This window comes from Pelophylax lessonae (assembly GCF_965119305.1).
Source record: "Pelophylax lessonae genome assembly, chromosome: 6".
Lineage (NCBI taxonomy): Eukaryota > Metazoa > Chordata > Amphibia > Anura > Ranidae > Pelophylax > Pelophylax lessonae.
Genome location: NC_138773.1, coordinates 247,823,954 through 247,851,321, shown reverse-complemented (window position 1 = coordinate 247,851,321; position 27,368 = coordinate 247,823,954). Strand labels below are relative to the sequence as shown.

General features: G+C 43.3%; 1 protein-coding gene across 1 annotated transcript in view; it reads right to left on the bottom strand.

Annotated features, from left to right (window-relative positions):
- CIRSR (corepressor of RBPJ and splicing regulator) overlaps positions 1-27,368 on the bottom strand; it is a 75,163-nt gene that overhangs the window by 30,831 nt on the left and 16,964 nt on the right. The window contains exons 4-7 of the mRNA XM_082262101.1: positions 26,896-26,986; positions 24,242-24,290; positions 22,269-22,386; positions 2,852-2,958 (exon numbers count right to left, since the gene is read on the bottom strand). Coding sequence (XP_082118227.1) covers positions 2,852-2,958; positions 22,269-22,386; positions 24,242-24,290; positions 26,896-26,986 — 365 coding nt within the window. The remainder of the gene's footprint in view (positions 1-2,851; positions 2,959-22,268; positions 22,387-24,241; positions 24,291-26,895; positions 26,987-27,368) is intronic.

Here is a 27,368-nt window from a genome sequence, read left to right as displayed (position 1 = left end):
CTTCTTGCAGACTGCCTGAAATGCCCCTGAAAACTGGCAGACATCCACATGCAAACAGCAACTAGATCCTGTGGTCTCCAACTTTGGTTTACCCCCTTGAGATTCTGGAATATATCCTCTATACTGGACATAACTGTCACAGGCAGCCTCAACTAACCAACAGTGAAGCACGGGAGGGAGCAAGCCAAAGAACAAAGGAGCTAGATGCTATTAGCAGATCTCAAACGCTTGGGGTAGGAGAGTTCCTTAGTGAGCTAAAGCATCCTACCTGAGGTGTCTGCTATTCGATGTAAATTATTGCCAAAAGGTTACTTTTAAGATGAAATCCAGACTAATCTAAAAACACAAAATAGAAAAACCAATTCTCTTTTTCACTTTCTATCTTTTACTAGAAAAATTACAATTAGGAGCTGACTGGTAGATATACAGTATTTCTTGCCCACGCAAAAATTTAAAGTGGTTGTAAACACAAAATTAAGCTCAGTTTCGTATCTAACTCAGCAAAGCAGCAGAAGTCTGTCCTCAGTCTGGCCGGTAAAAGAGCATCCTTTCATCTGCAATTCTCCCCGGTTTCCTACAGTAAAAAAATCTGACACCTGGAAATAAATAAAAAAAAGTGTCGCAATGCCCCCTCTTCTTTGAATGACACACTTGGAGACTCATGCATGAGCGAAGGGGGAGTGCCTCCCGCAACTGCCGCCTGACTGAGCGCAGAGCAAAAATTCCTGTTCCCCTGTAACTTTCTAAAACCAAAGTATCAACTTTCCCAGATACTTGCTATGAACCACAAAACACCTCCTCTCTATGTAACAGAGATGATGAGTGAAGAAGGCATTTGAAGTGCAAATCAGAAGAGCAGCTTAGGGCGACAATGTTGCTCCTCGATAAAAACACTTCAGTGAGTCAGTGTTGTCACCCTAAGACAGGGAGTTACTGGCAGGATCAAATAATGGAAAAAGAAAACCAAAAAAGCAGTTACATCTAAGGTCTAATACACTATATATATTTATTTATTTTTTTGTTTTTAGATTTGCTTTGAGGTGGCCATACATTTTACCAAAACTGTGCAACAGCATGCCTTTCTAAACAATCCATTCATATCCAATAAGACAGGGGCTAAGGTAAAATCAGAAAGTAATGTATAAAGTCTATAGGGACCTTTGCAGATTTAGGCTATGTTCACATGTGGGCGTAGCGGATCGCGGGCAGAATCACCGCGATTCTTCCCGCGATCCTGAAATCATTGCAAATCGCGGGACGCCTGTGCGTTGCCGCCCATGATTTGCAATGGCACCCCAAACGCTGTGCGAGGTTGCCGTGATTTCCGCCTGCCGAATCGCGGTAACATCGCGCAAACAAAATCCCGGGACGCATGACGCCCAAAAAAGGTACAAGAGCTTCTTTGGGGCATCATGCGTCCCGCAATTTTGTTTGCGCAATGTTACCGCGATTCGGCAGGCGGAAATCGCGGCAACATTGCACAGCCTTTGGGGTGCCATTGCAAATCACGGGCAACGCACAAGCGTCCCGCGATTTGCAATGATTTCCGGATCGCGGGAAGAATCGCGGTGATTCTGCCCACGATCCGCTACGCCCACATATGAACGTAGCCTCAGGCCAACCTAATCACTTCTGCTGTGGCTATGACATCTACCATATATTTTAAAATTATCGTGCCTAAATATTTCACTCACATTTACACTTAAGATGACATGAGGTGGAATTAATCAACCTTGAAACAATAAGGGAAAAAAAAAGAATTGCATATTCTTTATGCATTACTAGACAGATGTATCAAAAGGTGTACTATAGGCATGGCTGCAGTAAAAGCAACTGTTCTTTTGACACCTTAAAGAAGGCAGCTACAGCAGCTATCAACGCAAATAACCCCATAATAATTTTGCACATTTTTCCAGAAGAGATGGCAAAAGTAGTAAAATGGTGAAAAAAGTGGACTTTGTTTATACAATATAACAGCTCAGCTGTTAGCATGAAGTCTCTATTTCAAACATTCAAACAGCCATAAAAGCCTTCTGTACAGCAGAGGAACAATGTAATGTGCCAGCAGAGCACAATAAAATGGACAAGATACAAAACATGAATATAGAGTGAAAGTAATATGTTACACCAAGTTTAATATCCCTGTCCTTTACAAAGTGTTCTAATGTGTTGCAGTTTGTGCCCATGCAGTGCTTTGTCTGTCTTCAAAAGCTCTTGACAAATCCATCACGAAAGTGGCTTGCGAACAGATTGCTCAGGAAAAAAGCTTTATGGAGTGGTCATCAGGAAGCTCCAGCATTACACTTAGGTGTGTTGTTGCTGTGGAGATAGCTGCCTTTTATTATGAATATTCAATTACAGCAATCTCTGTGTCGGGATGATACAAAGCCTAATGCACCCAGTTTTTTTTTTTTTTTGTAATCCCAGTAACATCAAGTCAATGTGGAGCACAGCTGATCACCAATGTGTCCATTTAGAAACAAATTCTTTCTATTGTTCCTATTCAAAGCCTCTCCGGGCTCAGCCAGCATGTATTAGGGAAAGAACAATGTAAATTGGGATGACAGCCATTACCCATGTTGGCACTTTATATAACTTGGAGGAATGCTGTTCAATTTATGCAAGATAAAATAAAATAAAAAAAAAAAAAAAGTTTTTTCTTTATAATTCCTTGATATAGCAGGTTAAAAAAAAATAAAATAAATTTCCTCTGCCAACATAAGCCATTTTAATGTTCTTTTACCGCCCTACGAATGCTAAGTAGCAATTTTCAAGTAATCACATGTAAATTTATAGATATTTTCAGCTTACTGATAACAAAAAAAATAAATAAATAAAAAAAGATCATTACCTGTGATGGATCATTTACGGTCAGGTTTCTTCCCAGTACATTTTGTTTCAGAGCAAACCCACTGTTTCTCATCTCCGCCATTAACTCCGAGGGGTGCATTGATGGTCCTGTGAAGAGGAATTTTGGTGTGAATGCATCACTGATATCTACCTATCTTTATTCTGACTCCGCGGTAGGAATGTGTTTGAAGCTTTGTTAAGTCAAATCGCAGCTAAATCAACTCAATAATCTTCTGCTGGGAAAAGCATCGGATATGATTTTCTAAAACAGCAGCCAGGAGATTCGGAATACAGTATAATTGCATTTGTGTTAAAGCGAGGAGCCGGATTCTCCTCTTATGTAACTTACTAATGCCTGGTGTATTGTGGAGGATTCTCATTACAGGACAACGCAGGAAGGGGTCCTGGTGTTCCCTAGATTAAGCAACGAGCTTCTTGGCAGCTTACCACCCAGTACAAAGCAACCATACCAGAAAAATATGCGTCTGCCAGCTAGAAACTTTCATGTTCGCTGCACAATACAGTGGTGGAATACGGGCCATACTTAAAATCCAGCTACTTGGAATGATCATTATTCCACTTAAAGGCTGGCACCCACAGCTCACTTCACTATTGGCAAGACATAAATTTGTGCCACTCACAAATGCCCTTTAAATGCTCATTTCATACTTGTTATCCCTGCAGTGAAGGCCATTATGAATGTACGGGAAACATTTCTGCTTATTGAAATAATTACAATAGGTTTAAAAGGCACAGGCCTTGGCAGCTTAGTTTGCCATCAGACTAAAGCATATGAGAATAGCAGGCAACACAGGAACAGTAAAACACATAGGGGAAGGAATAGAGCACTGATTGATACATTAATAGACACAGTCAACCTCCAAAATTGATCGGTCGTCATTTCTAAAACGTAGCCATTAATGTGCCACTATTTTAACACAAAGAAGGCAGAGATGACTGTTAAAGAGGAGCTCTCAGAAAATAAATAAAAATATATCTTAATTCACACATTCCAAATTAATGGAATCCTTTCTTTCTAAGATCAGCTAGTGAAATTACCTAAAGCAAACCTGTCAGGGCTCACAAGCAAAAGGGTTGCAAAAAACTGAATTTTTGTAAAATCTTACCTGTAAAATTCTTTTCTCTGAGTCCGCCGACAGTCGCTGCCTCTTCATATTCGACACAATGGGGTAATTGACCTTTGCTCCGTAGGAGTAGCTAGGCAACAGAATATGTCAATATTAAAGCTTTTAACATATCCCACCCCCAGGGGGTGGTCCCCTCCGTCAATACCCTCCTACTTCCTGTAACCATACCTCAGTTTCAGTAGAATAGCAGTAGAGCATATAACCAAACCCCAAAAGAGGGGCGGGGGCGGCGACTGTCGGAGGACTCAGAGAAAGGAATTTTACAGGTAAGATTTTACAAAAATTCCGTTTTCTCTTACGTCCTCCGGCAGTCGCCGCCTCTTCATATTCGTCACAATGGGGACGTCCCAAAGCAGTACAAACATGAGGGGTGGGAAACGCAGCCGCGCCTAAGGCAACGCAGTCTCCACAGCAGAAACAAAGGAACCTTACCAAAAGAAGGAAACCAGCTGGGTAGCATGAAAAAAAAACTTGCTCAACAGGAGCAACAACCCAGGAAAAAAACAATAACCTAGGGATAAACGACATCCCAAACAGCCAAAGGCCCAAAAACAAGGGACCCTAAGGTACCGCCGCACTAAGAACCTTGCGGCCAAAAGGAAGCATCTGCCGATGCCTGAACATCCACCTTGTAGAACTTCGAGAAGGTGCGAACGGACGACCAAGTCGCCGTCTTACACACCTGAGCCACAGAAGCCCGATGATGACAGGCCCAAGACGTACTCAGAGATCTGGCAGAGTGCGCCTTCACAGGCATGGGGGGAAATTTCCCCTTCAGAGCATAGGCCCGTTCAATGGTCTGTCTGATCCATTCGGCGATGGCAGAAGCCGACGCCGCCATGCCCTTCCGAGGACCCTCTGGAAGGACAAATAAAGAATCCGACTTGAGAAAAGATTCCGTCGATTTCAGGGAAACCCTGATCGCCCGAACAACATCCAAGGAGTGCAAATCCACCTCCTTCGGATGTTTAGGCTTCGCGCAGAGCGAAGGCAAGACAATGTCCTTATTGAGGTGAAATTCCGAGAACCTCTTCGGAAGAAAAGGGTTAGGTCGCAAGACCACCTCATCCAAGTGAATGACCAAATACGGAGATCTGCAGGAGAAAGCAGCCAGCTCCGACACCATGCGAGCCGAAGTGATCGCCACCAAAAACGTGACCTTCTTGGACAACATAGACAACGAGATCTTCCTGATCTGTTCAAAAGGAGCGTGTTACAATACGGACAGAACAAGGTTCAAGTCCCATGGAGGCAAAAGTTCCCCCCTAGGAGGGACCAGGTGTCGCACCCCTTGAACAAAAGTGCTAACCAAGGGGTTAGACGCCACAGGGCGTAGAAAAAGAACGGCCAGCGCAGAAACCTGGCCCTTGATTGTAGCCAACGCCAAACGCTGGGCCACACCCGTATGAAGGAAAGGCAACACCCTAGACACCGAGTATGAGCGAGGGGGATACCCCCTGGACTCACACCAGGCAAAATAGACCTTCCAAGTACGGTAGTAGACTTTCCCCGAGGAAGACTTCCTCGCGTTGATCAAAGTGGGAATGACCTCAGGGGATAGACCCCTATCCTTCAGGACCTCGGCTTCAACAGCCAGGCCGTCAAAGCCAGCGACTGTAAAGCAGGATGAAAAAAATCGGTCCTTGAGACAGAAGAGCTTCTCGAAGAGGCAGACGCCACGGAGCGTCGATCGCCAGATTCACGAGGTCTGCGTACCAGGACCGGCGAGGCCAGTCCAGTGCCACTAGAATCACCGTGTGCGGTTCCGAGGTCAACCTGCGAAGGAACCTGGACAGCAGTTGAAACGGTGGAAATGCATACATCAGCCGACACTGAAGCCACGGAGTTACCAACGCGTCTGCCCGAGGATCTCGCGTCCTTGCCACGGACCTTTCCACCTTATTGTTCAGACGAGGCGCGAACAGGTCTACCTCCGGAAGACCCCACTGCGCGCACAACATCTGGAAGACATCCGGGTGGAGGGACCATTCTCCCTGGTCCAAAGTCTGGCGACTCAGATAATCCGCCTGCCAGTTCTCCACCCCGGAATGTGAACCGCCGTTATCGCCGGGAAGTGCGTCTCGGCCCAAGACAGAATGTCGGCCACCACCCGAGCCGCTCGGGCACTCCTTGTGCCCCCGTGGTGGTCGATGTATGCCACCGCCGTGGCATTGTCCGTCTGCACCCGAACCGGACAGCCCTACAGCCTGACCGTCCAACGTCGAAGGCAGAGATTTATCGCTCGCAATTCCAGAACGTTGATCGGAAGGGAGGATTCCTCCTCCGACCAAGTTCCCTGGGCGGACAGAACGCCCAGAACACCACCCCAGCCCGACAGGCTGGCATCCGTGGTGATCACCGTCCAGGAGAAAAGGACGAAAAGACTTGCCCCCCCCCGACACCGCCGGGGACTGTAGCCACCACAGAAGATCCCTTCTGGTACGATGACTCAACGAAATCTGGAGATCCAGAGATTGCAGTCGCCCATCCCACCTGGACAGGATCTCCGCTTGGAGACCCTGCGTGTGAAATTGGGCGAAGGGAATCGCCTCGAAAGCCGAGACCATCAATCCCAAACACCTCATACACGTCCGGAAGGACGAGCACTGATTGTCCCTGAGGGACCTGACTTCTTCCTGAAGTGTCCTGAGCTTATCGTCCGGTAGGAAGACCTTCGCCTGGACCAAGTCCAGGATCATTCCCAGGTAGGGAAGACGAACCGACAGGCACAGCGTCGATTTTGGAAGGTTTATCGTCCAACCAAACTCCTGTAGAGTTTGCATCGTGACGGACAGGTCCGTCACCAGACCCTGACTGGTCGCAGACCGAACCAGAATGTCGTCCAGATACCCCAGGACAGAGATGCCCTGGGCTCACAACAAAGCCAGAACCGGTGCAAGCACCTTGGTGAACACCCGCTGAGCCGAAGCGAGACCAAAGGGTAACGCCACGAACTGGCAATGATCCTTCGCAATGGCGAATCGAAGGTACCTCTGGTGACCCTCGAAAATGGTGATGTGAAGATACGCATCCTTCAAAACGATGGAGGCCATAAATTCCCCCGGAACCAGGGCAGCCACCACCGACCGCAGGGATTCCATGCGGAAACTCGCGAATCCGCACAAAGCGGTCCAGAGCTTTTAAGTCCAGAATCGGACGTACCTTGCCCTCTTTCCCGGGCACATTGAACAGATCTGAATAGAACCCCCAAAATCTGTCCCGATGAGGCACCGGAACCACCACTCCCTGAGCCCGCAGGTCCCGCACCGCCAGGTGCAGATCCCGCAAACGCTCCGGAGACAGTTGAAGATTTAAGGGAAAAAATCTGCACGCCGGCCGGGAGAGAAACCCGATCTCTGCTTACCTGTCCACGGCTTCCTTAGGGAGCCTTGACCTTTGAAGGGTTTGCCCTTACAGTGTGACCGAAAGGCACGAAAGGACTCCTGAGAGGGTCTAAAGAAGCATGCTTCGTACCATGAGCAACCTTAGCCTTGCGGGATTGGGGCAAGAGCGTGCCCTTACCCCCCGTGATCCCCTTTACCAGCGCATCCAAGGGTTCGCCAAAAAGGCGAGATCCCGTATAGGGTAGATTAGCTAAAGTTTTGCGAGAAGCTTGGTCCACAGACCAACATTTCAGCCAAATCAGGCGGCGTGTCAACACCGCCACGCTGTGCACACGTGCAGCCAAAGGGACTATATCTAAGTCCGCATCACACAAATACATGACACCCTGATGGATTTGATCCACCATAGCCAACGTCACCGGAGGGGAAGAGTCAGCCACCAGGACGCGCTTGAGGACATGGTTCATCCTGCAAATGCAGTGTTTGTTTGATAGAAGCAACCAATTCATCCATGAGTGCAAGCTCTTCAGACGAGCCAGGGGGGGAATTATCAACCCCTTCAACTTCTGCCTCCCCTTCAGACCCCACAAGGTCCAGGGACGAGCGGGACCCCGATAAGGTGACCCCAGCCATAGCAGCCCCATCACCATCGCCCTCTGAATCAGAGGAAATTGAAACTCTGGGCCGTTTTGTGGATTGAGCAGCCACAAGCATCTGCACCTGAGCAGCTAAGTAAGCCACGACAGTAGCCAAATCACACCCCGCGGGGGGAGCAGCAGCAGTCCCTTGGCCCCCCACTAAGTGGGGGGAAATTTGCTTTTCTGAGAAACCATGCCCCCAAATGTGTGTAGGAAAAAAAGGAGTACTGCCCCTTTAAGCTCGCGGCGAGCGGAGCCCACCGCACACACAGCACACACCTACCCCCACAGGGAGAATCACAAAAACATAGGCAAGGAATACAAGAATAAGGAAGATAAAACCTGGAGAGACCACTCAAGCTGCTGCACCGATCGCTGTTCTCAGGGAAAGGAAGCGATGTAACACAGACCGCTCCTATAAAGCCTATGGAAGGCTCCACAAACATGGCCACCGGTGAGGGACTTGCAAAGGCAGAGCATGCAGCGCTGACATGTGGCCCGAGCGATCGCCGCCAAAATGGCGGCGCTTGGCGCCAAAAACGCCGCTCCCAGCACACAGAAATGGCCCTCATAAGCCTGCAGCTATTAATAAAATGGCGGACCGCAGCAGCAGCCGCCGCATGTTGCACAAAACATGATCCACAGCATGCCCTACAACATACAGCATGTCACACAGAGAATCACACAGTTTGTAACACAGAACAGTGTATAACAGCCCCCCTCCTTGCAGCCCACAGCAGCATCAAACCAGACAGGGAGCCCAATCGTGTGAACAGACATGCAGGGTTACACAGTCCCAGACTGACATCCACTAAACAGACAGGTCCCCACACAGAGTACACTTACCTTCTGAATGGCGTGGGGAACCCGCACAAGCGATCAAGCCACTGAACATGGGACAGGGAGAGTCGCAGCCAGGACGCAGTAGAACTGCGGTGCGAAACCGCATGGCGTCCTGTGAGGTAGCCACCTCACCACAGCATCCCTGCAGCGAACAGGGATGGGTCGTTCACATATGCCAGGAAAAATACCTGACTGAACGCTCGATGGCAGGCTGGGAAGCCACTGGCCCACAACCTGCGACCAGGGGGGCCAGCCCGAGACCCAGCCTGCACGATCCTCTTCATCAGAAGAACTAACTAATGCTGACAAAAGTAACAGCTAAGTAAAGAGAGAGAAAAAAACTCAAATAAAATCAAAAAGAAGATAAAGGCTGAGACAAAATGCCCCAGCACAGAAACAGCCAGCTAACTCCTGAAAGCTAGACAATGAAATTGAGGTATGGTTACAGGAAGTAGGAGGGTATTGACTGAGGGGACCACCCCCTGGGGGTGGGATATGTTAAAAGCTTTAATATTGACATATTCTGTTGCCTAGCTACTCCTACGGAGCAAAGGTCAATTACCCCATTGTGACGAATATGAAGAGGCGGCGACTGTCGGAGGACGTAAGAGAAAGATAGTTTTACACTTCGCTACTAATACTTTAGCTGCTATCTGCACTACAGACAATGGAGGCTGAAATAGATCTAGTCATTCAGCAACAGAGAGATAAACCCCTTCCGGAATGTGTCCAAAAAAGGGTATAAACTTTCAGGCTGGGTTCACACTTCATACGGATGCGGCTGACAGCAGGGGTCCAGTGAGTCCCTGTTCCCCATTTCAGGCCCGAATATTTGCCTGAATTCGGACCTAAATCTGAGCCAAAGACGCACAGGACTGCTTGTGCAATTCGCTCTGCAGCTGCCCCGGAGCTGTGTGAACCGGCTCCATTGAGAGCCAGTCACAAACTCCTGTCATGTGAATTGGGTGCAGGGAAATCCCGCATCCAATTCGCATAAGTGTCATTCGTAAATCTTATACATTGATTCATACATTTTCTGTTGTGAGTAAAGTACAGGAACAATACTATAAAGTTATTATGAGATGGTACCACTGTCCTTTGATGCTATATAAAATATTTCCAAATACATCAGACCAATATTGGTGAGGTTTATCCCATGTAGGCACCATTCAGCATATATGGTGGAGTTGCTCTAAATTGCATCCATTCTAGGATAATGTTTTTAAAATATATAATGCTTATGCCTCAGATGCAGTGCCCCCAAACTCCCCAATAGCATTATTATCAAAGTTCCCAGAATCTGTCTCAAAGTTTAGGATGGGGATTTTTAGTTTTTTTTTTTTTTTGTGGCTGCCAGAGCGGTAATTCCGAGATATTTGAAATCCCAGCCTATACCCAACTCCCAAATTTATAAAAGTTTTTTTTTTTTTATTGAATTGTATTCACCCTAACACGAATATTGAATAATTGGTTGCACACTTATCAGTTATATGTACATAAATTCTTGTATTCAGGCTTTTATAAGTAGCAGCACCTTTAACAGTAATATTTTCTTTCATAACTTTTCTTTCATATATATTTTTCATACTTTGTACAAATTTTGAAGACACAAATAGGGTGAGCAAAGATATATATAGATATATATATATATATATATATATATATATATATATATATATATATATATATATATATATATATATATATATTTTTTTTTTTTTTTGTATACCCCCAATAACAGAATAGAAGATTCTGTTATATGATCGATAATCTCATTTCCAAGACATATGGCTCCCCTGGATATCTTATGAAAAACCCTAATTTTGCAACCCTACTATCTTATAATTCCTTTACCGGACCGCAAACCTAGAATTTACATCTATTTATATATTATTGGACACCTCGACGACATTTTTTTCCCCCTTTTTTCTCTCCACACCCAACCATGGTTTTTGGTATTCAACTTTTTAATAGAGATTTGTAATTTTGTCTTAATAATTTCTATGGCAAGAGCCATAAACTTGTCACTAAATATGCCTAATGTACAATTTCTTTTCTTTTTTGTAACTCTTTATGATAAACATCTTAATAAAAATATATTGTACAAATAGGGTATGAACTTTCTAAATACCAACACATGATAGGTCATAAGAGGTGGGGAATTACTATAGTTTTAATCACTCATACTAGCAAATGTGATCAGATTTATGGCTCTCTGTAGTATGTAGTCTAAATAGAAGCTGCTGCCAATTGCTGAAATTGGTGAAAGGTACCATCTGACCATTGATTTAAGAATCAGCAGTGCCTGGCATGCCTTCTGCAAAAGGAATCATTGACTGGACTGCTGCTGAATTGCAATTTCTGTAACCAATTTGCTGTAATCACCAATATCTTCCAATGTAAAAAAGATAAGTACATCTCACTCTTTTAAATGTATGTTATGACAGGCTAACTGTATCTTAAATGGAGTGAACTAAACCTGCATAAATTATAGATCAGTTGTATGCCATAGCTGGGTTTTACATCTTATATTTCAAAATGTTTTAAAATAACCCTGCTGCTTGAAGGAAATCATTAGTGAGAGAATGCCAGCTGACCTCCCCTTCGAAATTGCCAGACTGTGATGTTGATCCAATTGCTTCAATACTTTGATGAAATAACTCAAAATAGTTATGCAGACAAGGAATTCTAGTCTTCAGTGACAACACAAATGTTCCAAGTCAGATGAATCCATTATACCAACATGAAAGCCATCAAATTACGTAGCTTTTACAGATGGAGAAGTAAGCAATATCAGCCTTAGATATTTCACATGGTGCTCCAGGCTCCACAATGACATCTCAGGTGCTGGCTCGGCTCCTCTCCCCCAAAGCAATCAATTGTATTAGCAACAGGAATGCTGCACACCCGAGAAGAAAAAACAAATCTTCCTTTATTAAAGCAGCCAGCAGGAACAAATTATATTCTGGCATGTTTCGTGCTAGGCACAGCGCTCTCAAACATTCTTTGAAAGTGCTGTGTCTAGAGCTAAACATTTAAAAAAAAAGAATTTATCCCTGCTAGCTATTTTAATAAAGGATGATTATTTAGCATCTTGGTGTGTGGCATTCCTGTTGCTGATACAATATTAGCCTTATCCTCATACACAAAAGAGCAACTCTTATCGGGGTCCCAATAAAAAGCGAAGAAATCGGTGCTCAGGCTGGCAGGGTCTTCCACTCACACTCAATGCAGAAATTCAAAAGGGTGAACAGCCAGCAACCCAAAATCATCCAGTTGCAAAAGTGTTTATTGGCTACAGAAGAAGTACAACATGAATACACTTACACGCTTTTGCCATAAGGCCTTATGCTAATTAAGGCCTTATGGCCGAAACGTGTAAAGGTATTCATGTTGTACTTACCCTGTAGCCAATGAATGAACACTTATGCAAATGGTTGATTTCAGGCCACGGGCTGTTCAACCTTTTTGAATATCTGTCCTAGTTTTCTTTTTCTGAGCACACGTTTCTTTTCACACCTAGGAGGACCTGCTGATCTCATGTACAAACAACAGACTGTCCCACTGGACCTGACTTTACAAAACAGTAACCCTGCGTCAACGTTATCAATTATCTAATACCATCTGGGGGAAATACAGGTAATGTTAATGGATTCTAGTATTTAGCCTTATGGCAATTCCCCTTCACGAATTCTCTACTAAAAAACACCCAACTCATTGCATAAAAAGTGTTGGTAACATGACCTGTATAAAGCCATAAATACTGGATTTTTTTTTTGTTGTATGAAGATTTATAGAAGCATGAAACTTCTGCATAAGGAGGTTACAATAGATCATGTTCATCATCTCTAGTGCTAAAATGCATTCGATTTTCAAACAATGTCAAAAAGAATGTAAATTAATTCTGACAAAAACCCATTACCTGGATCTACCAGGAGTAAAGAACATCAGTCAGTTTAAGGGTCAGGGATTGTGTAAAATGTATCGCAGTGCCATTGTACCTTCCACCATCTTTCATTTTCTTTGTTACTGATGCCTGTAGGCTATTGGCAGACACTGCCTTCCTTTTTCATAGACTTATTGCTGGCTCCCTATATGTTCACCTGACATCTGTGGAGCAGAAAGAACACAGGACCGTTGTATGTACCGGCTCTTCGAGAACACTGCATTGCCATCCTTTCTGAAGCTTCCGAATTTCCAAAGACCAAGCCACCATGTAGAGATACCTAGCAAATCTTTTTCATCATTGCAGCCTTGGATTTGAGCATCTCCATGAAGCCAGGCTGGCTGCGTCAAGAGGGACCCTCCCCTGACTCCTCATGCTGTTGGGTGGTGACCTTAACCATAGTCATGTGTATTTTTAGACCTACCCTAGCGTTTTTACGTGCTTTGTTTCATTCTCTGTTATGTTATCAAAAAGAACCATTTTGACTAGATATTAAAAAAAATATCTATAAGAGCCAACAGAAGTGACTAGAAAAAAAATGAATCCATGTTCATACACTTCTCTGAACACAAATGCTGCATTTCACACTGCTAAATGTAGTCTGGTCCATGTTTTAGGTGTAAATTAATTCACACAGAAAACTTACAAAAAGGACCACAGGTTGGTAGCATACGGCGTAAGATATGGGTCTCAAAGTGGGTCATTGTAAAAAGGAAAAAAAAAATGGTAATCCTGGAAGCCTATATAAAACAGAGGAGATTACAATTTATTCATAGAGCTCCACACATGGTTTTAGAGACTACAGAATACATTACATCTAGCTGTAGATATTTCACCAGAGGTGGATGTAAAGAAATGCATATAAATACTAAACAATGTCTTGGCCACCCTACAGATGTGTAAGCGGATATTGCTTGAACATGGATGTATATACGGCTGTGTGCAGTTTAACCACCCCTTACATTATTTTTATACCGGTGTGCCAATAGTCTGGACGGTACAGGTCTGTTAACTATTGACATTATGCCACCGAAACAAATGCAATGGGGGGGGGGGGGGGTCTTCTTATAAAAGTGAGTGAGGAACTTTGCTATACCCTATAACACTTGGATTCTTCCTTTTGTTTGCCATGGCTCCACAAGAAACATGAAAGGAGGAAAGCGATTACTATCAGCACTGCAGTTACCATTTTGGATCCATTAATAAATGATATCTGTTCTCAGCAGTTTAGTTTGGATGTCAATAAACATACAAAGTTTTTCTGGGACGGCAGTAGTGTTGAGCTTAGTCTGAATCTATGTGAGCAAGCCCACCAGGAAGTGGTCACTGTACTGGGCCAATCCTAAGAGGTCAAGGCATTCCCCACCTCACAACCGCACCTTCTCCTCTTGTATATGTACAGCTGCAGGCAGGAAACTTCCTGGTGGGATTGTACAGATAGGTTCAGATTAGGATCTGAACAAGCTTGAGCTAATCCCTAGACAATGAAAGGAAATCAGAGCATGCAAAAAAGCATGTGAAAATATAAAAGTCCATGTTGGCTAGGCAGACTGAAGCCAACACAGGATTCCAGTGCTGCAAATGTGCAAAACTAGGAGGAGATTACCTTACCACACAAGTTGTACACAAACATAAAAGAAAATGAATACCTTTATTTTAAGCTAAACTCCAGGCAAACAAAAAAAGGAGCAGCTCCACTTACCAAAGGATTTTTGTTTTTAGCCATTAAAGTATAACTAAAAAGGCAAAACTTTTTTTTTTGTTTTTAGTTTTGGATAGAAGGGAGATGAATTTGAACCCCTGTCAGTTTTTATTGCCGTCTGTGTCCCCATTTGTTCCATTTACCTATCATTGAAAGTGAAAGTAAAAGAAAATCCCAAATTTTGAGTTGTCCCTAGAAAAGTAACAGAGGTCAAAGCTTCCAATTGGGACACTAGCTCTGGTGACCTGAGGGTCCCTGAGAAATTCCCCTTAATTTCCACTCACTTCCCGTTTGGATATAAAAAAAAAAAAAAAAAAGAAGAAGAAGACAAGGAAGTGAATGTAAATCTCCCTAAAGGAACAAAAATTGCAAAAATAAACCTCACAGGTGATATAAACCCTTCCCCTTGTGCTAAATTTTTTTTTTTTCCAAAAAGTTTGTTCTACTTTAAGAAAAATAGTGGTGTAATCTCCCTGCTCCCAGGGATGCATTCATTGGTTTCCTTTACACCTGCCTGGATTTCAGCTTTAAAGACTGAAATTCACCAGAAAAGCCTTGGCATACACAGAAAAGACAAGAACCATAAAAAATCCAGACAAAAAACAAGCAGATTAGGAAAGTCAGAAGTCCCTATACGTATACTTGCTCACGACACAAACTACTAAAGTCACCGGGATCAGCATTACTGCCAATCAACTAGCAAAAGATAGGTTAGCAATGACAAATTCCATGTTTTTCTACTGAAATATGCAGCTTAGATGTGCAATGTTCATTGTAACAGAGGAGAGATGAAATTTATCAATAACCCCCTGGTCAGACCTAAAATGCTCCTAACAAAGAAAGCCCTGAGATAATTAGACACTATACCAGTGGTTATTGGCATCACATTTCAAAAGAAAATAAAAGATCTTTATAACATCCACCAATAGATTCAATAGAACAAAAAACAAATAAAAAGTAAATGTTAAAGTGCCACAAAAGTACCCGTTGTAGTACTTGAGTGGATCGGAAAATATGAATGAGTAAATGTGTGTGAGCACTCAATTAAAAGCTAGGACTTTTCTTAATTATTAATTATAATTCTTCCAATAAATGTTTTTTCTATTGATTTGCTCAAGCATGTGTGCTGATGGTTATGGAGGAGGGAGAATGGCCATAACAGCCCTTGGAAGTGGAGTTATTAAAGAAGTATTAATAAAAGTTAGATTAAAAATAAATAAAAAAACCCACAACACTGCTGATCAATAGTTCCACCAATATTTGCCCTGTCCACAAATATGAGGATCTTTGTGATGACTCCAGAGGTTTACAGAATGGTATACTGAGGTTTACATTATGATCAGCTTTATAAGTCAGCTAAATTACATGTGCTGTCAATGTAAAAATATTAAGATTTACCAGAGATATGGGATCATTTAAAGGTACAGTATCTCACAAAAGTGAATAGTTTATTTTATCTTTTCATGTGACAACACTGAAGAAATAGCACTTTGCTACAATGTAAAGGAGTGTACAGCTTGTATAACAGTGTAAATTTGCTGCCCCCTCAAAATAACACACAGCCAATAATGTCTAAACTGCTACCAACAAAAGTGAGTACACCCCTAAGTGAAAAAGTCCAAATTGGGCCCAAAGTGTCAATATTTTGTGCGGCCACCATTTTCCAGTACTGCCCTAACCCTCTTGGGCATGGAGTTCACCAGAGCTTCACAGGTTGCCACTGGAGTCCTCTTCCACTCCTCCATGACGACATCACAGAGCTGGTGGATGTTAGAGACCTTGCGCTCCTCCACCGAAGATGCTCAATAGGGTTTAGGTCTGGAGACATGCTTGGCCAGTCCATCACCTTTACCCTCAGCTTCTTTAACGGGCAGAGGTCATCTTGGGGGTGTGTTTGGGGTTATCATGTTGGAATACTGCCCTGCGGCCCAGTCCCCGAAGGGGGGAGAAACATGCTCTGCTTCAGTATATCACAGTACATGTTGGCATTCATGGTTACCTCAATGAACTGTAGCTCCCCACTTCATGCAGCCCCAGACAATGACACTCCCACCACCATCAGGCCTGGCGCTACCTGTAAGGTGACCTAGGCAGCTCCTTAGGGCGCAACTTAGCAGGGGGCACCGGCATCCTGCACCCGGAATCATTAATGGACCGGCCGCTAGCCGGTGCGGCATCCCTCATGCTGTGCCGCCTGAGCGCTACAGCAAGTCACGCTATGCGAGGACCTCCAGCGTCGCCGACATCCCCATAGGAAAGCATTGAATAATGCTTTCCTACTGGGAGGTCTAATGTGTGTGTGCGGCCATTGCTGCGAATGCGCATTAGGTCTCTTCCGCCGGCTGACGTTGGCGGGGGAGGAGAGTAGGTGGAGCTGAGCTGAGGTTTCACCCCTTCAGCAACTTGGGATGGGGGGTTGGAGAGCATATGGGGGGGGGGGGTTGGGGGGGCGGCAACTTTTATTTTGCCTAGGGCGGCAAAAATCCTTGCCCTGGCCTTGACCACCATGCTTGACTGTAGACAGGACACACTTGTCTTTGTACTCCTCACCTGGTTGCCACCACACAGGCGACACCATCTGAACCAAATAAGTTGATCTTGGTCTCATCAGACCACAGGACATGGTTCCAGTAATCCATGTCCTTAGTCTGCTGGTCTTCAGCAAACTGTTTGCGGGCTGTCTTGTGCATCATCTTCAGAAGAGGCTTCCTTCTGAGATGACAGCAACGCAGACCAATTTGATGCAGTGTGTGGCGTATGGTCTGAGCACTGACAGGCTGATCCCCCCCACCCTCTGCAGCAATGCTGGCAACACCCATACATCTATTTCCCAAAGACAACCTCTAGATATGACGCTGAGCACGTGCACTCAACTTCTTTGGTCAACCACGGCAAGGCCTGTTCTGAGTGGAACCTGTCCTGTTAAACTGCTGTATGGTCTTGGCCACCGTGCTGCAGCTCAGTTTCAGGGTCTTGGCAATCTTCTTATAGCTTAGGCCATCTTTATGTAGGACAATTCTTTTTTTCAGATCCTCAGAGAGTTCTTGAGGTGCCATGTTGAACTTCCAGTGACCAGTAAGAGTGAGAGTGATTTAACACACCTGCTCCCCAGTCACACCTGAAACGTTGTAGCACTAATGAGTCACATGACACCAGGGAGGGAAAAAGGCTAATTGGGCCCAATTTGGACATTTTATTTAGGGGTGTACTTTTTTTGCCAGCGGTTTAGACATTAATGGCTGTGTGTTGTGTTAATTTGAGGGGACTCGCTACTTTACATTGTAGCAAAGTGTAATTTCTTCAGTGTTGTCACATGAAAAGATAAAATATTTACAAAAAGAGATACTGTACAAGGCCCCATGCCTGCTTATTACTAACACTAAATGCCATTTCCAGATACAGACACACCTTTCCTAATTTAGAGTCTTGAGAGAAGCACCTCAATTAAGGCTGGTCCACATGGGCCTAATATCTGCTGGTTCAACAGAATCTGGCCGATACTCGGCCTGTGCCTACAGCAGCCTGTCCGACAGAAGCCGGTCTAACGACCACCACCTTTTTATCAAATGGGCATGATGGAAAACCAGCATTCGATCTGCGCATGCAGCCAATGGCCCTGAGCGCAGTGGGGGATTGCTGTACTAACATCGCTTATGCTATGACAGTGTTCTGTCAGTTTTTTTTTTTGTTCTGCCCACTGGGTAGAACGATAAACTCCCTGCATGTACTAGGCATTACTTAGCAAATACAAAAGATAAGCATCATTACTCAGCAAGCACAAAAGATAAGCATTATTAACATTTGTATGCATTTACTGAAGATCCTCGGGAGTAAAAACAAATCCCAGTGACGTATCTGAGCCAATTTAGTCCTTAATAATATAGTGGTACAACTACAAGGCCCACGTTGGTTGAAAATCAGTAGTGGGATTGTTTTTACTTCTTTAGCTCATCAATAAATGTAGACGGCATGAACAGTCACCTAAATGACCCGATGTGGTCATCTCTATACACTAATGCAGAGGAGATATCCTTACTGTATACTTCGAGAGTGATAAGAGGAAAACAGCGGCACTAATTCAACAGTGACTACAAAGTTAAAAAAAAATAGCAGAAAAGTAGAGACAGACAAGTATGGCTGACTGCCGACGAATTTGGAAAACCTCAGTCCAACAAAAGTGACATTTCAGCCGTGAATTCTTTATTTTCATGGGGCCTCAAGCAAAGTGTATTCTCTGCTGTGGTTCCTAGCTTTTTTCCACACACTGTGCGGTTTTGGTTGTACTTACCCACTTCTGTAGAATTCTCAATAATATGATTTTAAAAAGTCTAACATGAAGAAAGGACCCCTTAAAAAAAGATGCCACGAGTGAACAGGAACTCCAGAATTCTGGAGACACAATTCGATGATTTAGCCCCCGTTCACGCCGGGGCGGCTTTGAAATCGCACTACTTTATTGTTTTTGCAAAGCCGCACATCAGTGGCATTTGCACTGCTGATTTCACTGTGACTTTCGACTTCATAAACAGAAGTATATGCAAGTGGCAAAGAAATCAGCAAAAAGTAGTGCAGGAACCATTTTCAAAGTCCCTGGGACATGAGTCGCAGCTATTACAATGGTTCCAGTACTGGTGTGCACAGGGGCTAAACGTTACAGGACAGCCGAAAATATCAATTTTCTTTTAGCCAGCCTAATTAACATCTTTATTTCAGCTAAGATCGAATGCAGGCACATTGCCATGCTTAAAGAGGAGCTCCAGGTTCCCCTCCAAAAATGTAAATTCAGCAGCTACACACCCTGTAGCTGCTTACTTTTAATATTAGGGCATTTACCTGTCCAATAATCCAGCAGTGTCCTCACCTGAGCCCATTTTTCAATCCACTATCAGGTGCCGACGCTGCCATCTTGACTAAGGGAATACAGTAGTGAAGCCTGGCTGCGCTTTGTGAAGGGGTGGCAAGTGAGCTGGAAGTGGGAGCGGGTACCCATGTTCCTTTTGGGTGGAGCTCTGCTTTAATCTTTCATCTCCTGGGATTTATATAGTTTAGGGCAGTGGTCCTGAACCCTGGCCTACAGGGCCCACTAACAGGCCAGATTTGCAAGATAACTGAAATACATCCCAGGTGATATCATTTGCTGCTCAGTGATTGCAGTACTCTAGTCTGCATCTCCCCAAGGTAATACTTAAAATCTGGCCTGTTAGTGGGCCCTGAGGACCGGAGTTGAGGACCATTGGTTTTGGGTATCAAAAGCAGATGCAAAGGGAGGTTACATTGAAAAATTCTCATTTATAAGATTACCATCTGTGATCGAGCATTGAAGGTCTTCAGTGGAGCTAATGATACAATTAAAGTGTATATAAGCCCCAAAATAAACTTTTCTAAATTGTAGTATGGAAATAGATAAAATAAAAAGATTTTAACAGTAGGTTTGTTTCCTGCATTCTCTGCCTGTGCTGCACTCCTTTCAGCTACATTGTTCCTAGCTAGATTGGTGAACTACAAAACAGCTCCAGTGCATTATGGAGAAGACAGGCGGGTTACAACACTAAATTTGGGAAATTAAGGGTGAGGTAATCATCTGCTCTTACTGAAGATAACTGCAGGTATAAGAGCACTGAACATAACTATGCCAAGGGTATGCAAAGAAACAAAAAAGTCTATATTTAAAAAGGGAATATTTTTGAACAGCCATTTTATGCTTTAAAAATGCCTTTATTGTATTTTTCACAATCCGGGTGAAGGTCTGTTTTAAGACCTGTCAGAGGCTAGGCTTATACAACTAATTGCTTTAGTATGCAAATAAGCAATTATTTGAAACATTCTGTAAGAAATAAAGCCAAGAACTACAGAAGGCAGCAATCTTGTATTACTGCAGAAAGACATACTGTACCCAATAAAACAAAGATTACTGCTGTAATAATAATCAAGGCAACCTGGAATGTAGTGATGCCATGATTAAAGTTCCATATGAATGCCATAAATGGACTTCATATTCTGAACAGATTTTCCTACTTCCCTTGTATAGTTTTTAAAATTAAAACTTCAGGATTCCCAAAACAATTTTGTCCAGACGTTCCTTTCTAGCCCAGCATTGTCAAGCTCTGAAGAAAGGGGCTCCTGTAAGCCCCAAGATGTGTGGCCTGTTTTTTTTAAATGACTACTAAGACAAAAACTATATGTCAATAAAACCTTTACACATCTTTACCTTACCTCACCAGCAGTCAAAAAATTGATTTTGTATGGAGTCGATCTTTAAAAGGAAACGATGTTACAAATGTTTTGTTAACCATTCGGCTTGATGAGTAATACACCAGATCTATATCAGGTTGCACTTCAGCTGCACTATGGGAACCATATCGCCACTATCTTTCCATTTGAAGGTTTTCTTTTTCTGTGATCTATCTGGTCACTTACTTTATGGATGTGTTGTTCGAATAGGTTTGCATTACTACCAGAAAACCTTTGTATATTTCCCTCCATTTTGGGGAGATCTGGAGTATTATTATGTTTAGGTGACTTTTATTTGTGGAAAAATGAATAAACATATTGAAATCTAATGTAACCCTGAACATAGGTGAACCTATCCTTTAAAGCGTTTGTTACCCCAACACTTAATATTCCTGATAAGGGTCTGCTGTACTATGTATTTGTATGGTAGTCGGTTAAAGGAGCACCCAAAATCAGCAATAAGAATCCCACTTGGATCAAAAGATCGTCATTTTATTGGTAGCAGAACATGTTAAAGCCAACGTGTTTCGGGGGAACAGAGACTCCCCCTTCTTCAGGACATAAATGTTGCTATTCGTATCTGCAACCGACAGCATAACAGTTATGCTGTCATATCAAAACGACAATCTTTTGATCCAAGTGGGATTCTTATTGCTGATTTTGGGCGCTCCTTTAACCGACTACCACTAGAAACTTTGGAAACTACCACTAGGCCGTATCTTAAGGTAGCAGCCTTACAAGGGTCCACTGCCTTTTTTCATCCAGTTGGGCCAGATTGATTGGGAGTTAATTTCCCCAAGTGACTCTCACCTACCACCCATCCACAGACCCTCTATTGAGCAGGTCAGTCCAGGGCAGCCATCAACTTTTCAAAAAAACTATGTATTTGTATGAGAACCTATCCTGTTCTCTTTGTATTGCTTCCTCTGTGTAAAATCCCTGTTCCTGCCAGCCCCTCGGTCTATTAAAAACTGACCACACCAGGCATGAGAGCACACTGGGGTCAGTTCTCTAGCTATGCTGGGAACTCCGTGTACTCTCCTCCAATGATCAGACCTATCCTGACATGCCCCCACTGCACAGCCAATCACTGGCAAGCACAGTGTTCTGCTGCTTCTCCTCCCCCTAGCTCTTATGCAGCTAAGAACAGAGGGAAACAAGGGAATGTAATCACTTTTAAAAAAGGTAAAAAAGAAAGAAAAAAGGTATTTATAATGTTTTTTTTAGATCTATACAAAAAGGTTTGCCTTTCATTAATATTTTAAACTGAATGGGTTGTTTTACAAGGTGATCGTTTACAAATCAGTTTAAGGGTAGTATGCCCCCAGGGACTAATGTTCGTTTTACAGGCTTCCCACAGTGCGGCTTAAGGATTTTTTTCCCTGCAGATGAAAATGCTACAAGATTGAATGTGTTAAAAAAGTATATCTAACCTCATATTTATTTCATGTCACAATAAACTTTTAACAAACTTAAGGGAATCAGAAACAGACTACCAAGTAAAAACATGCAGTTTGGCTTGTGATTAAACACTTAATTAGGACAAACATTATGTGTCCTCCGTACCTGAACCATCTGCAGTGACTGAGCTTGCATTAATCCCAGAGAGACCGAACAGTGGACATTCTCTGTCTGTGTTCACATGACCCCACTTGTGGCATTTAATACACCTCACGTTGCGAACCTGAGAAAATAAAAAAGTAATGTAGGGAATATAGCACAATTTAAAAACAAGAACATGATTTTTTTCCTCCCTTTCAAACTGCATCAAATTGACCCTGGCCCTCAGTTATTGGTGCCTGCCAACACTGCTGTCACCAGTCTTGTCCTGTGTTCCCAAACACTATCCTCCCTGAATTTCCTGGTTTTTGTACTTTACTATGTTGCTCTTATCAGTGTGTAACGTGTGTGAAATCCCCAACAAAACTGGATTTTTGTCTTACCGTAAAATCCTTTTCTCTGAAGTTCATTGGCAGACGCAGCTCCATATAATTCTTTACCATTGGGTTATGATGCCCCCTTCAGGAGTAGAACTCTAGGCAGGAAAAAGCTTTACCACGCCTATGGGGCCGTCCCTGCAGGCATACACCCACACACTCTGCTATAGCCTTCAGTTTCGTTGCAAGCAGGGTTTAGAGGAAAAACCCCAACCCACTCAAGATAGAGGGGTGGTTGCTGCGGGGAGAAGGGAGGGGTAGTAGAGGGGAGAAAAGGATTTTACGGTAAGACAAAAATCCAGTCTTCTCTATCGTTCATTGAAAGACGCAGCTCCATATAATTCTTGACCATTGGTCAAAGAATTACATGAGGGGTGGGAAAACAACGCAGAAAAAAGAACGTAAATCCCAACAAGGCTAAAACTTTAGCCAACCAGAAAATATAGAGCTCAACCAGGAACAGGAGCTCACCTGGACAAACATCCTCAAAGAGACTGTCTCTTTCAAATAGCAGCCTGCAAAACCTTGCGGCCAAAAGAAGCATCTGAGGATGCCAACGCATCTACTATATAACATTTAGTGAATGTGTGCACAGACGACCAAGTTGCCGCCTTGCAAACTTCTATCACTGTCACCTGATAGTGAAAGCACAAGAAGCACTCAACGCCCTCGTAGAATGCGCCTGCACAGGGAAAAGTGGAACATAACCTTTCAGTGAATAATGTCCATCGGGGCGAGGCCTAGTGCTAAACTATAACCTGCGCACGCTCAATGGCAAAGCTGGGAGACCTTAAGGATCTAGCATATCAAGTCCGAAACCCAGCTGGCTGTTGCTTGTAGTTCTCTCGGGAACAAAACTAACTAAAAAATAAACTCTTACAAAAAGGTTCCCAAAAAAACATAACTAAGACCGAAGTCCCAGCAGGGAACTAGGTCCTACAACTAAACTAGGCAGAAACAAACTGAAGACTATAGCAGAGTGTGTGGGTTTATGCCTGCAGGGACGGCCCCATAGGAGTGGTAAAGCTTTTTGCTGCCTAGTGTTCTACTCCTGTAGGGGGCAGCATAACTCCAATGGTCAAGAATTATAAGGAGCTGCGTCTGTCAATGAACGATAGAGAAATGCCAGTTTTTTTTGTACACTTTAAACTGTTATGAGATATAAAGACTCTTGGCGCTGGTGACAGGATCAAATATTTTGTCTAAAGTGCTAAAAGCAAAGGCCTCATTCACACAGTTGCTGAGGCCCATACACCATGATTGTGAAATTTGTTTATGTAGCTTGAATGGTGAGGTGATGGGTGCAGGTAATCCAGATAAGTCTATTGGGGAAATGGCGGCTGCACAGACACAGACACTCGTCCTAATTTGACAGGTGTGGATGAGCGGTCCCGAACGCAGACAGTATTTAAAGGATATTATGAAAGAGCTCTTCTACTTGCCTTAATTAGGCAGAGAATACAATGCAGAACACTGGGGTATGTACTAAGACCAGAAGAGGCCAGACCATGTTGCAAATGATACAACAAACAACTTGGATCACTCTGCCACACAGGGTTATTCTTGAAGCTGTCAAAAATGCACAAAAATTATGACTCTTACCTGTATGCCAAAGGGCTGGTCTCTGATGTTCATGTCATCTTTAGCATACCTGTAATACAAAAACAAATGCCTATCTGTAGAGAACAGTAAATAGTCTAACATTGATTAACAATTCGCAGTATAGTAAATGCTACATAGAGTAAGCAAATCTCTGAAAGGCAAAATTTTTACCAGTGCTCCCAATGCATGCTATGGTTTCTTGACCAGTTCAAACTTCACCACAGGATGTACAAGCCTGTGGGAGAAACCACAGCATGCAGAAGAGAAGGGGCAAGTAACAAATACAGATGTGCTCAACACCTGATACTGCTGGGGAGCAGGAAAGCAGTAGAGTTTGCAGACAAAAATAAGTTTACATGTTCTTTTACATAGTTAGCTTTATTTACAACAGACCCAACAGGGTCACGTAAAAAAAAAAAAAAAACAAAATGTATAAAATATATATATATATATATATATATATATATATATATATACACACACACACATACATATATATATTTATTGTGACAGGAAGTCAGGTAAATCTGTGGATGTAATCACAGACAGGAGATACATTTCCACTTGGTTTAGAAAATTCACCAATTACTATAGGGTGTCGGCTGCAAAGGTAGCCAGAACTGTCTAAGGAAGTTGAAAGGCCTTCAGCTGTTCGGAATGAGGAAGTTAAGGCCTCTATAATTTGTCCAAAGTAAGTCCTATGGATTGCTGCCTGACGCCATGTGGGCTGGGGAGAGGAGGACAGTCAGATGTGTGCCTCCCGACGCTGTGAGAGCCTGGGAGAAGGATTGCTGCCTCCTGACGCCGTGTGGGTAGCGGAGGACAATCAGATGGGTGCCCCCTGAAGCTGTGTGAGCATAGGAGGGGGAAGACCTCCTGGAGCGATGTGCGCTGAGGAGGGTAACAAGTGTGAAGACTACTCAAGGATCGTTTCTATGTGAAAAGAAACCAATGGACATTTCCTGTGTGAAGGGGAAATTAATTAAGACTGAAGACTACTCAAGGTGAGGTCTTGGACTATTTCTATGTGGAAAGAAATAAATGCACTGTTTGCTATGTGAAGAGACAAGCAAAGGAATGTGTTCTATGTGAAGAGAAAAGGGACATGTTAAATGGACATTTGTTGTGTGAAGAGAACAAACATGGACTATTGAGAGTCTGCTGTATGATCAGTCAACTCTGCCCAACTGTAGGTTGGGGACAGACTTCTTTAGGTAGGTTCCTGTGTGTGAGAAGGTAGCCGCCCACAGTGGCAAGGATTTATTTTGTGTTTTATTTTTATTTTGCTGTTTTTGAGGCTTGCACTTGTGTGAAGTAAATTGCAAGAATAAACCAAACTGTTGTTTGCAACCACTTCTCGGCTATCTCCCTGTGTAACGAACCCCCCCCCCCCCCAAAGGGGTCATCCACGCCTGCCACCGAGCTAATCTCCCACAATATATATATGTATATACACATATATATCACACATACACACACGTGGTTATTGTTGACCTGAAAATGCAAGCTGCCTGGCTGTCCCTCGTTTCAATTCTTTTCTGGGCCACAAAGAACAAGCATGAACAAGTCCTAATCTGCATACTTATTGGCCACTAACTCATAAAATAAAAGAGGGGGCAGAAATAGCAACCTTATTTTCTTTTTATCCATAATGACCCTTAAAAAAAATGAACGCAATCAAGGTTAGGTAACTCAAATGATATTAAAGAGATTGTGTTCTTTCCAAAGTGTGTTTAAAGCACTGTAACTTTCTAAATGTAAATCATCCTAAAAAAAAGTAAAATAGAACTGAAAAGAATTGAGCTTTGATTAGCTGCAAAGGCTCCCATAAAAGGAAAACCACAACTACCACTACTTTAGTAAATTTAAAGGATAAGAGCACTTTAATCAGTTTTCTGCATAGGTCTTCCTCCTGGCCTCATTATGCAAACCCTCAACAAAACCTTATAACTCCCTTGCTGATCATCAAGCTTCAGCCTGCCCAGAGAGGTGCATCTTGTGCTCTAGTCTGACTGAAGTCACAGAACAGACCAGGTAATACCCGGAAACATCCATGGAGAAGAATAATCTACAGTGCCAGGTGAAGTCTTACTCTATGGCTCTGTGATTCACATTTAACACAGCCTGCATCAGATCTGTCTGGCTGCATGGCCTGACATTTGAAGATTGGCAAGAGAGTGTTAAATGGTGTTCTATGGGAGGAGTGCTGGTTAGTAAGGTCAGAGGGAAAACATTTGCGCCAATTTGATTGGAAAGAAATTTCGAAACGTCTTGGCCGGCTTTCTGATCCAGAACAAGTATGCATCCAACAAAATCAACCTACTGATCCAAATTCTTGTTCTATACTAATGAGTCAAAGAACTAAAATCAAATTTAGCAGCCATGCAACAAGCATTTCTTGGAGAAGAGGTCAGGGATTGCATATTGTATATTCCTCACAACAAAGGTTCCATTCCTCAAATGCGACTTGTCTCACTGAAATGACAACCTTCTGCATTTAAAACTCTCAATAATACGAATATAGAATATACAAGATTAGAACTTCTAACTTTTTTCAGAATTTTCAACAGTACAGCTTCTGTGTAGTGGACACCTTGTTGGTTTTGTGTGCAGAAAAATGTTGTTAAATTAAAACCAGATGAAATCTTCCTTACTTTTCACGAGGGGCCATCTTCTGCCATTCAAATTTGTATTCAGTTGCCTCTCCTTCCTGCAAAAGGAGGAAAGAGAAAAAAAAAAATGACACTGAAATGCATTACTAATAAAGTGAAAACAAGCCAAAAATGTTAAAGGGTAACTCCCCCCTTCAGAGTATGTTACACCCATTTACAGGGTGTAACAGAGGCAAGCTGACCTGCCCCACCTCCAAAAACATGCGGGGGTTCTTTTCTCCAGGGGTAACTGTCATTTTTAAATTTTGTGAATCTGTGCAAAGATCTGTTAGCAGAGTCAGCAGAAGCCTGTGCATTGCACCAGCACTAATCATTGCACTGATTGCGGTTGCAATGTTTTAGGGTCCTTTCACACGGGCGTTCCGTATGGCCGTTTTTCCTCCCATCCGTTTGCGGATGAAAAACGTCTGCAAGTCCATGGGTTTGCAGACTTTAGCGGATGACCATCCGCTGAC